The sequence below is a fragment of the Microtus ochrogaster genome, chromosome 10, assembly GCF_000317375.1.
Source record: "Microtus ochrogaster isolate Prairie Vole_2 chromosome 10, MicOch1.0, whole genome shotgun sequence".
NCBI lineage: Eukaryota > Metazoa > Chordata > Mammalia > Rodentia > Cricetidae > Microtus > Microtus ochrogaster.
The window spans coordinates 76,020,793-76,033,139 of record NC_022016.1 but is presented as its reverse complement, the minus strand read 5'-3'; the positions used below and the strand labels follow the sequence as shown (position 1 = coordinate 76,033,139).

General features: G+C 40.4%; 1 protein-coding gene across 5 annotated transcripts in view; it reads left to right on the top strand.

The window, feature by feature from the left end:
* Zfyve9 (zinc finger FYVE-type containing 9) overlaps positions 1–12,347 on the top strand; it is a 147,038-nt gene that overhangs the window by 74,180 nt on the left and 60,511 nt on the right. For 4 of the 5 annotated variants that reach the window (XM_005353554.2, XM_026781976.1, XM_005353553.2 and 1 more), the window contains 4 exons: positions 5,187–5,286; positions 7,819–7,995; positions 9,513–9,682; positions 11,732–11,852. In XM_005353554.2, the coding sequence (XP_005353611.1) occupies positions 5,187–5,286; positions 7,819–7,995; positions 9,513–9,682; positions 11,732–11,852 (568 nt within the window). The remainder of the gene's footprint in view (positions 1–5,186; positions 5,287–7,818; positions 7,996–9,512; positions 9,683–11,731; positions 11,853–12,347) is intronic. The other variant, XM_013348544.2, reaches the window with a different exon arrangement.

Genomic DNA, 12,347 nt, shown 5'->3' with positions numbered 1-12,347 from the left:
ATTAGAGATATACTAGTTGGCAGTATAGGTGAGCTATCCAGCCCCGTGGGATCAGTATTTTAAATATTAGAGATATACTAGTTGGCAGTATAGGTTAGCTGGCCAGCCTTGAACTTTATTTAGAATTAATGTAATCTAGTTTAGAATGACCTTATGGCTACTTATCTACTTTTTTATTTTAGCCAAGGCACTCTGTGCATCTGTAAATGGAGGGGATAGTACTTAACTTGCACATTTACAAGTAGCTAAAATTTATTGATGGCTCACTACTGTCCGTTAACTCCAGTTCCAAGGAATCCAGTGCCCTCTTCTGGCCTGCATGGGTACCTGCATATATGCGGTAAATACACATCACATAATCTCTCTTTTGGTTGGCTCCACTCAGTTCCTACATCTTTGCTCACCAACATTTGGAATTTAGATATCCTAGGTTTACCTTTGCAATGTAGACTTCAATTTCTTAGCTTCATACACAGCTCACTCAAGAGCTCCATGCAGAGAACCTGACCATTCTATTCCTGGTCTGTTCATGGTCTAATTGACCTTTTTTTTTGCCTCCTTAGCACAACCCTGTAACTTTAACAAATCATTCTGATGATATTAAATTCTGCTGTGCACTTGAGACAAGCCTGGCTCTTGTTGACCGCAGACACGGTGGCCTCTGTGCTTTTATAGCTGAATCCAGGAAAACACTTCCTGCCTCTGTTCTCCAGCAGCACATCCTGGAAGCCCCATGTTTCCAAACATTTTTCCTTTCAAATTAATAGTTTTCAAATGAGCTTTCAGTTTTATGGCCTGGAGCTTTCTTGAGTATAGTCACCTCCTCTAGCAGCCATCCCCAAGCCCCCGTGGAGAATCTGAGACTTCTCTTTAGTTGTGGCTCTTACAGCCACACCGGCTTTGCTTGCGCCTGCCATTCTACCCTTCCCACACTCTTCCCTCTCCAAGACGCACGTTTTTCATAGTTTCTCCTCCATTCTCTGTACTCCCACTTTATTTTAATTTAATTTTTATTTTTTCGAGACAGGGTCTCTCTGTGTAGTTCTGGCTTATCTGGAACTCACTCTGTAGACCAAGCTGGCCTCAAACTCTGTCTCTGCCTCCCAAGTGCAGGGATTAAAGGTGTGCACCACATTCACCTAGCTTTACTCTCTCACTTTAAATCAGTCTGAATTAAACAGTGAGTTGAAACTGAAGCATTGTTTTACAATATTTTGTAACTTACTATCCCAAATATCAGTTCATTTGTAGTTCAGCCTTCCCAGATCTTGCAGACATGGGCAGAATGTCCCCAGATACTTTGTCAGAATGAAGCGTGAATGGCTTTTACTCCAACTCCTCATAGAGTTCTTCCTTCTGAAACATTGCGGTCGCAACTTTTACTGTCTGCATTTTAATTTTTAAAAATGTTTTTATTGGTGAGTATGTATGTACATATGCATATATGTAAATGTGTGTGTTCAGGTGCACTCTTCTGTGTGCACATGTGGAGGCCAGAGGCTGGTGTTAGGTGTATTCCACTGTTGTTTGTTTGGTGTATTCGTGTGTAATGTGTACTTGTGCATCTTTCATATTCACTGGTGTGTGGCTGTGTGTGTGCAGGAGCCCATGTGTGCACCTGGTTTTGTAGGCTTGAAGTAGATACCCAGCGTCTTTCTCAGTCACTCCACCTTTTATATTTTAAAACAAATATTGTTGGAGGAGCATGCCGTCCATCCGTGGTGCACACGTGGAGATCAGAGAATGGCTTACAGAGTCTGTGCCTTCCACTTACCATGTGGGCTCTGGAGATTCACACTCAGGTTGCCAGGGTTGGTAGCAAGTGCCTCTACCCACTGAGCCATCTCCTCTAACCCTCTACATTGTATATTGAGAGAATGTCTCAGTCCAGATCTTGCCATTTTGGCTAGGCTTGCTTGTCAGGTTACTCAAGAAAGAAATCCTGGGCAGTGGTGGCACACGCCTTTAATACCTGCACTCAGAAGGTAGAGGCGGGTGGATCACTTGAGTTTGAGGACAGCCAGTGGTGTGAGACTCCTGGGGAAATTCTAGTTTGGGGGGGCTTTTTTTTTTCAGTAGTGAAATGCAGGACAGACAGAGGTGTCACCTTAGAAGAGTTTGCTCTTGGCAGATGGTTACAGGAGGAAGGGTTTGTTTTGGCTCTGGTTCAGGGAATACAGTCTGTCAATGGCAGGGAAGGCATAGTGGTAGAAGTGACTCACAGCTGTAACAACGGGAACAGCAGGCTGCTTACATTGAGTGACAGCGAGAACTCAGAGAACTAGGACCAAAGCTGAAACTAGGCTTTAAGCACACATGGCTTGGCTCTCCTCCTGTTAAACATAAAAGTGCTATGCTCGTCACTATCACCAATTGGGAACCAACTTTTTAAATGAGCAGATACTAGAGGCACATGTATTTAATTCATATTTATCATTTAATGCATTTAATTCATATTTAAGCCATGGTGGTTTTATTTGGAGGGGGTTGCACAATGTCAATCTCAACCTCGTAAGAGTCTAAGACAAGGGCTGGAGAGATCGCTCAGAGGTTTAGAGCACTGGTTGTTCTTCCAGAGGTCCTGAGTTTAATTCCCAGCAACCACATGGTGGCTCACAACCATCTATAACAAGATCTAGTGCCCTCTTCTGGCATGTGTGTACATAATACATTTAAAAAGAAAAAAGAGTTTAAGACAAAGAGTCTTGATCTTCCCTCACCAAGGTTGTTATCACTCTACTGAGGGATCATGACCTAAGCACCTCCAAAGGTTCTATATTGTAACACTATCACTTGGGGATACTTAACATGTTTTTGAAGAGACACTATCTTTAAGACCATAATACCTGTCTGCTACTTAACTGTTATCTGTAAATGACTGTCCTTCATAGACATTTTTAGGTGAAGTGAGCCAAACAACATATGTAAAGTGCTAAGTATTCTTACAGTTTACCGTGAACTTGAATATGTTATCCAACTGTCTGTGGTGGTTAATTTGATTGTAAATGTGCTTTGATTCAAGCCTTGCCTAGGTAATAAGGAAAGAACACTTGGTATAAATTTGAGGACATTTCTACAGAGCATTAACTGAATTGAGGCCACCCTCCCAGTGTGGGTGGCATTGTTTCATGGGTAGGAGGCTGATTTTAGAGGGGATAAGGAGTAAGCCGCCAGCAACTCAGGTATTCTCCTCCCTCTCTAGGTCCTGGCCACCATGATACAGACAAATGCCCTCCAGTTTCATTGGTCCAAACCTCTGAAACTGAACCAAAATAATCTTCCTTCCCGTAAGTTATTTTTCCCAATTATTTTGTCTCAGTGGTGAAAATTTAGCAAACACACCGCTAAACCCAGTTTCTTAGCTGGCTGTGATGGATCATATCTATAGTCCCAGCAGTTGGAATGCTGAGGCAGGAGGATTGCTATGACTTCTAGGCCAGTGTTGGCTACAGAGTGAAACTCTCCAAACAACAAAATTATAGACAAAACCCAAGTTTCTTCCTGGGTGAGGTACACTACACCTTCTTTTCTATGAATATCTCAGTGGATTTGAAAATGCAACATGGTAGTGCACACTTTTAATCCCAGCACTGGGAGGCAGAGGAAGACAGATCTCCCTGAGTTTGAGGCCAGCCTGGTCTATAGAGTGAGTTCCAAGACAGCCAGGACTACACAGAGAAACCCTCAGAAAGAAAGAAAGAAAGAGAGAGAGAGAGAGAGAGAGAGAGAGAGAGAGAGAGAGAGAGAGACTAACTAACTTTGGAAACTAAATTGGTAATTGTAATAGCTAGATTTGTCAGTTTTACCTAGTAGGAAGAAAGCTGCTACAGCTAATGTTAAATTTGGTCTGACCCTTCTTCTCTTGGTTCAACTTTAGAGGCATAAGATAGTTCCAGGCCGTGAAAACTAGGGTAGAGTTTATTGGGAACAGCTTTCTTCCTCTGCAGAGCTATGTGGTAAGTGACTAACGAATCCTCAAGAACATACATCCTAACAGGAACCTGAGGAGATTTTTCATGGTTTGGAAAAGGGAGGAATGAAGGTTCCAGCTAAGCTCAGAAGATGAGAATGAGGTTGGCTGGCTGGCTTTGCTGTCTGCCTTGGTTTGATATAGCTGCAGCTGTGCTGGTTTTTATTATTCAGTTGTATGCTTAATTCTTGTCCTTCATAGCAAGCTGATGTGCGTATTAGGTAATAGAAAATGGAACTTAAAACCCAAAACTTGACTGGGTGGTGGTGGCACACACCTTTAAACTCAGCACTTGGGAGGCAGAGGCAGGTGGATCTCTTGTGAGTTCAATGCCAGTCTGGTCTACAGAGTGAGTTCCAGAGCAGCCAGGGCTGTTACACAGGAAAACCCATCTTGAAAAACCAAAAACCAAAACAAAATCAAACAATAACAACAGCAAAAAAACAACCACCCCCCCAAAACCAGAACCTGTTGCAAGGAGGGCCTGCTTGTTCATCCTGGCTGCCCAGATAACTTAGCCCCGAAATAGCCACACAGAAATTGTATTAATTGAATCACTGCTTGGCCCATTAGCTCTAATTTCTTAATTGGCTAACTCTTACAACTTGGTTTAACCCATTTCTATTAATCTGTGTATCACCACATGGCAGTGGCTTACCAGGTAAAATTCCTAGTGTCTGTCTCCAGTGGCTCCATGGCTTCTCTCTGACTCTGCTTTCTTCCTCCCAGCATTCAGTTTTGTCTTCACTGCCTATCAAAGCTCTGACCTATCAACAGGCCCAAAGCAGTTTCTTTATTAACCAATGAAAGCAACACAAAGACAGAAGGACCTCCTACACCAAGAACCTGCCATCTTTGGTCATTTCCTTCTCCTATATAACTCCTTTCCAAACAGAAATAGGTGCAAGAATTTCTTAAATACTGCTGTTATAAGAAATTTGCCTAAGGGTAACTAAAGTCTTGTTTTATTTTTCCTTGATATGTATTTCCCGTGTAACCGTGGCCAATATTTTTATTTTCATCAAGTTTTATTGACTTGCTATTGATAGACTTGTAAATATCACTCTTGATTTTGAATTCCAGCTTTCTGAACTTCTGTTTTGATTCTGTTATATGATAGGTAATGTGGTTCACTCTTGATCAGTATTGGTCAGTGTTAGTTCACTTCTTTTATACTGTGATCCTGGCAAGTTCAGTATATTCTTTTTCCTCCCAGGTTTTCTGTGCCTCCTGCTGTAGCCTGAAATGCAAACTGCTATACATGGACCGAAAGGAAGCTAGAGTGTGTGTAATCTGTCATTCAGTGCTGATGAATGGTAAGTGTTAAAACAGATCAATGCAGTCACTGGGGGAGAAAGAGAGAATTCCTGTGAAGTCTTCCCCTCCCCCCGCCCATTCCTGTACTGTCTGTTCACCTTCTCAAGTTTAGAACTGCAACTGAAATCCTAAGCTTAATCTCCATGTTTTGAAAGTGCGTTAGCATTGCAGATTCCCATGTCAAATTACCGAGTGATGGCTAAAGCTAGATAAGTTCTGTGGGAAGAATGAAGCCTTCGAGAAAATGGTGTTGTGCAGCTCTGTGTGTCCCTGTCCTGTGAGGAGGGGTGGGTTGGTGAAGGCAGAGGTATCGAGCACTTAAAAGAAATCTCACACTGGCTCAGAACTGAGAGATAGACAGTTATAAAAAAGGGGGGAAAGTTACAAATCAGGATTTTCTGCTTGAATGGTGGATGGAGATGAGATCCAAACAATCCGAACAAGCAAAATGGGGACCAGGGGGAGGAGAGAAGGAGATGCGCTTTGACATCTGGGTAAATAGTCTGTGAGGCCACGCCCCAGTATGCGGGTAAGCCTTCCTGCAGCAGGTTGGGATGCCTTTGATCACAAAGCTGTAAGATATTAAATTTGAGACAAGTTCTCCTTCCCAGAACTTTTTATTTTGTTAAAAATAAATATTTTAGCATCGAATAGAAATGTGGTATTAAGTAGAAATATTAGTAGTTCCCATCAAGCGGAAATTTGTACTTCTTTTGCCAGTGGCTTCTACAAAACAGTTTTTACCTGGGGAAAAAAATACAGCCAAGGGAAGGAAGATAAAACTTAATCAGTGTTCATCTTATATGGGACTAGAAATAAATCCATGGACATTTTAGTTAAAGGAAAAAAACAAACAAACAAAAATACTAAAATCTTTGAATAGTCTCTTGAAGAAATGCAGTGAAATTTACCAGGTGATAGTATTTCTCTTTGTACAGTTGCCAGAACAATTCCACGTAGACATAGTGTGGAAACAGGACACCGATGTTGCCTGTGTCCCAGTAGTGGCGTCCTGGAGACTAGATTTTATCTGCTCTCAGATCCTCCTGCTCTGTCTGTCTGCATTGCTCATAGTGATGTTTTCCTGTTGCTGGCTTATTAACCTATTGCATGTCAGTTAATCTGATCTGTTCTAATATCCTATGATCTACCCAATTTCCTCCCATTTCTGAATTCTTAGAATTTTGATGAAACATGAATCATTCTTTCAACTCTTAAGGATCACTGTTTGGATGGCGGTTATTTCATTGAGTTACTCAATTTTTATTCTACTGCTTTTATTTTTGACCACATATCCTCAGACAAGAATATACAGCTTACTAGCAATACTTAATACCTCTTTTATTTGATGAGGTCTTCCAACTTGATAGCAATTTTTTTTAACTTGGCATAGCTAAAGATGAAGGAAATGGCAGGGGATTCGTATGAAATCACTCACTTTTTATTAAACCAAGGAGGCCCTTAACAGGGGATCCTAAGGTAATTCCTTCTGGTTTTGCCAGTGTCTTTCCTCTTGCATGGCTTAGCCTGGTCTCTTTCTGAGTATTTAAGTTGATGCTTTTCAATGTTCCCTCTTTTCCCTTTCTCCTGTTCTCTTCCTCTCCTCTTCCTGCCAGTGCTTTCAAATGAGCGCAGCTGTTGTTACTAGCCTAGAGGAAATAAGTATTCAACTTTTGGATCACTCTTTGATGTTGGATGAGATGCTTTGTTTTTGTTTTAAAGGTGCTTTAATTAAAATTAGTTAGTTTCTATTCCTGGGCATATATTACCTGTGCCTCAAAAATAAAGTTTTGATGTCTTTAGTTTCTGTAGCTCCATCCATCCTAGTCACTTTTAGAGAAAAAGTTGATATGTCACTGTTTAGTTAATGCGATTACAGGGAACGTAGACTCTTAATGTATTTGTGATCTTACTGGTTGATCACACTTACGTGATATTGGCACATTTTCATGTTCAAGTAAGTCCTGTGCTTTTGAAACTCACCAAGGATATGCAGTGGTTCACTGCTGGAAATTTTTATACAGGTGATGACTGTATTAGAGCATAAATCACAAAAATACTGAGATGTATACTCCTAAGCTTTAGTCTCAAAAATAAGACTAAAACAGTCACATACAATAGAATTATATTTTTTGGTCCCTGCATTAAACCAGAAAATGCCTATAGGCTATCTCAGTTGCAAATCTTTGAAGTCTGATGCTATATTCCTCTTTCTTAAGAAATACATGGTCTCCTTTAAAAAACAAACAAACAAACAAACAAACCTATAGGCATAGTCCTTAACTAATAGTCTGTACTAACAGTCCTGGAGTTACTATTTTTAAATATTGTATTATTTTAATTTAATCCAATCAAATAATTTGCTTAGCTAAGTGGTCTCTCCTATTGAATAAAACCATCTGTCTCCAGAATACCTTCACTATCTGGAAGAGAGACGTACTGGGAATGTTAATTATTATCCAATATTGTCAAGGTCTTGATGTCCATATTTTGCAATCCATTCACATTGATTGTGTCTGTATTTGCTTTAGCTCAAGCCTGGGAGAACATGATGAGTGCCTCAAGCCAGAGCCCTAACCCTAACAATCCTGCTGAGTACTGTTCTACTATCCCTCCCTTGCAGCAAGCTCAGGCCTCAGGAGCCCTGAGCTCTCCACCTCCCACTGTGATGGTACCTGTGGGAGTTTTAAAGCACCCTGGAACAGAAGGTAGGGGATCATGTGCTCTTCTCTCCTTTCCTTCACCAAGCTCCTCTGAAAGGTGCTGATGTGCTGATTTATAGCACCACTCTTAAAAACTCTGTTACTAAAGTAGAAGACTGAGATGAGAAGTATGTCCAGATTATATGTGGGCCAGTAAACCAAACTGTATTGCCTGCTCTTCTGGAGGACCTCTGGAAGCATACCCATTTCCCTCCACCTTGAGAATGACCTAGCTACACTACATAGACCTAAGAAGAGTTGTAGACTTTGACACCATCCTGGAAAGTCCTAGATTCAGGCTCCTTAAATGTTCATGGTAGGAGTTTGCCAAGTGGTGAAAATGAGCCTTCTTCCTGCTGACCAAGCCATTCTGGTATTGTTTTCAGGAATAGGCATTGCCGTATTCTCTTTTTGTAACTAATTTATCCATTATAAAATATGAAAATATCTCAGTTGTAGACTTTTAAGTCCAGGGCTTTAATTCTGATTATATCATATGATAGCTTATAGTCTCAACTTTTTGGGGTTGTCACTTCTTTATGATTATGATAGTATCAGATGAAAGGCACACTATAAATTTAGAAGAATATGAATAGTAAACATAGCAATTACATATTTCTTTAAAATGACCTTGTCTATATATCTTCATTAGTTTTATGTCTGCGCTCATAGTGTGTTGCTTTTCCCTTGTTAAGGTGCTCCTTTTGAAGGTCAGATCTCTATTGAGATTGCCACTCTTGCTGCTTCTCCTCTTTCAGATCATCCCTGAGTAGATACTCCTTGTATTTTTGTGAGTTCGGGCTTCCTTAGAATCCTTATTCTCTTTGCTTCATTTGTCATTTTGTTGTTCTTCCCTAGTCTCTTTGTTTTAACCGTTCAGACTGATTTCCGAAACTGGATTTAAGGACGTAGTTTCATCAAGTGCGATTTTCCAGCTTCCCCTGTCCTTTCACTAAAGTACAAACCAGCACCAGATCATCTTTTTCCTCTTCAGTTACATTGAGCCAAAGATCTGGTCAGTTTGCGCCTCAGCTCTTACATGTCTGTGCCAACTCTTTCTTTACTAGCCAGTGTTTCCTCAGTGTTCTTCAGAGCATCTTTGCCCTCTAGAAGGACCATATCCTTTTGCAAGTATTTAATTTCTGTGGATCTCATATTTTTAGGAGGTAGGGACTTATTTTTGACTTTTTTTTTCCTGCTATAAATCTGTTTTCTGGGCATTTAAAACTCTTTCCATGATGATGATGATGAACAGACTGTAACATAATCATACAAGTGTCTAAGAATTACTATATTTTTAAAGCAAAGCATTTTAAACTTTTGTCAGTAGAAAAAAAATATTTAAAGAGGAATTTTTGTTAATTATAACTGTTGCCATTCAGCCACAGTTCTCCTGTATGTAATGGTAAGATGATAATAAGTAGGGACCTCCTTGAACCTCTGGAGTTGGTGACCTCTTCTTTGCCATTAGAAACACTATCAATGTCACATTGATGCCTGTTTTATTTTCCTGGCCCCTCAAGTGCCGCAGCCCCGAGAGCAGAGGAGAGTTTGGTTTGCTGATGGGATCTTGCCCAATGGAGAAGTTGCTGATGCAGCCAAATTAACAATGAATGGGACTTCCTCTGCAGGAACTCTGGCTGTGTCACATGACCCGGTCAAGCCTGTAACCACCAGTCCTCTGCCAGCAGAGGTAAGAAAACAGGAGGACAACTAAAAGTGACTCCTGCTTTGCTCAGCACGGTGCTGTCTGTCTGCTGTCTTTTCTTAATTTGAGTGATTTCTTTGTGAAACCCAGTGTACTTTGGCTATAGTTTAATAAGGGCAAGTGCTCATTTGTGTCTGTGTGTAAGTAAAAGAAATGTGGCAGCGTTAGCTGCTTGTTTGCTCTATATTTGAAAGATTTTTTTTTTGTTTTTTTTTTTTTTGTTTTTTGTTTTTCCAGACAGGGTTTCCCTGTGTGACAGTCCTAGCTGTCCAGGAACTAGCTCTTGTAGACCAGGCTGGCCTCAAACTCACAGGGATTCACCTGCCTCTGCCTCCCGAGTGCTGGGATTAGAGACGTGCGCCACCACAGCCCGGCGGAAAGATTTTTTTTCCAAGGGAAAGATTCTCAGGTGTGCTCAGGCTACTGCTAAAGGGAGAGGCCTAACTTAGAAGGATCAAGATCCCTAGATGAATTAGCTCTCAAATCATGTTCCTGGGTTCTGTGTGGCCGCTCAAGAATATTGTGGAGGAAAGAATAGAGCAGTGTGAGCATAGCTGGAGAACTACCCCGTTTGTCTTCGAGCATCTCTGATCGTCTAACCTGTTGTTTCCATTTAAAATTTTTAAAAAAGTGTCACCAAAGTTTAAATAAATTAATAAACCATTTGCCTTCTCGATGGAAGGACCATACAGTTTACCTTAAGGTACTAGATATTACTGTGTCTTCACTTTCATATCTGTAGAACTCAGTTACAGTTTTGGAACTAATAGGATTTTTCCCCTTAAGACATAATATTAAGAAACATAGAAATACCAGCTCCTTTTTATTTATTTGTTTATTTATTTATTTGTTTGTTTGTTTGTTGTTGAGGTGGATAAGATTGGAGCTAGTGCCTTGTCTACCATTGAACTATATATCCACTCCTTCTGAAATGCTTATTCTGAGTGGAGCTCACTAAGTTGCTCAGGCTAAATTTGATTTAACTCTTGGCCCAGGTAGGCCTTGAACTTTCCATATTCCTGCCTCAGCTTCCTGAATATTTGGGATTACATTCCTATGCCACCAGCCCTGGCTTTTTCATATTTAATTAGAGGATAAGAGTTTGGATACATTTTTTATGAAAACTTTTAGAGTGGTTTTTATTCATAGCAAATTGAAAAGAATACTAAACTGGGCATAGTAATACATGCCTTTAATTCTAGCAGTTGGGAGTCAGAGTTCAAAATGAGCTCAGTCTACATAGTTCCAGGATAGGCAGAGCTACGTAGTAAGACTATGTTTCAAAACAAACAAATAAACAAAAACAGAAAAAGAAGATACAGATATTTCTCACATTCATCCTCATATGTCATCCATCCATCATTATCAGTGTCTCTCCAGAATCAAAAGTTGATATACTTGGTGAGCCTGTATCATGATCACCCAGAGACCACAGTTAACATTAGGGTTGGATAAAGCTTGAACTTACAAAGTTCCCAGAAAATTGTTACTGCTTTATATTTACATTCAAAAATATTCGTTCAGATATGTATCTTCATATTGTCTGCAGACTTTGTTATAAGTGTAGTTGGATTTTATTAAGATTGACTGCACTGGGTCTAGGGCTGTAGCACAGCTGATAAAATTCTTGCCTCTAAAGCATAAAGCCCAGGGTTCAGATCCCACCACCATGTAAACTGAACATTGTATTGAATATCTGTGTTCCCACCACTTGGGTTGAAGTGGTAGGAGGATCAAGAGTTAAAGCCATCCTTAGCTATAAGGTGAGTTTGAGGACAGCCTGGGCCAGCAATCCTGTCCCAGAAGTCCAAGGGGTAGCCGGGTATGGTGGTACACCCCTTAAATCCAAGTTCTTGGGAGGCAGGGGCAGGTAGACCTTTATGAGTTCCAGGACAGCCAGGGCTATATAGTGAGACCTTGTCTCAAAAAAAGAGTAAATTTCAATTTTTTATTTAAATTCTTACTTACATTTTAATTACACATTACTAAAGTTTTGCATGCACTAATGTTCACATTGATGGTTGCTTCTCCTAGGCTGATATTTCTCTATTCTCTGGGAGCATAACTCAGGTTGGAAGTCCTGTTGGAAGTGCAATGAACCTTATTCCTGAAGATGGCCTTCCTCCCATCCTCATCTCCACTGGTGTGAAAGGAGGTATGTGGACTTCCATGCTTAAGCAGAATTCTATCCGCCACATGTCACTTCTGTTTACGGGAAGGATGATGGAGTGGCAGTCATTCTAACCAGTCCAGCAGCCTCGATGCCATGAGAACAGTGGCTGCTGAGACTGCTCTAGTGTAGCTCTTCAGATGTGTTTGCTGTAATGTCATTGTCCGTCGAGTTCATCATACATACTCTCAAGAGTTGCTTGTGGTCCTAGAGTACCGCCTGTTACACTCAGGATGTTAATTTAGCTTTGAAGTGTGATGATAACCTGCAGGAAGACATATGGGGAGGGCTAAAGTAGCAGTTTTGCTGTTAAAAGTATATTTTAGCTAGGTGTGGTAGCACAAGCTTGTAATATGTTTTAATTAAATAAATATACAGAAGTATTTTTCTTTCTTAGTAGAATATGGCATAACCAACTGAAGTTAACATATAAAAGTCAGTATCTGACTTACCATTTTAATAAATAAACCACTATAATTT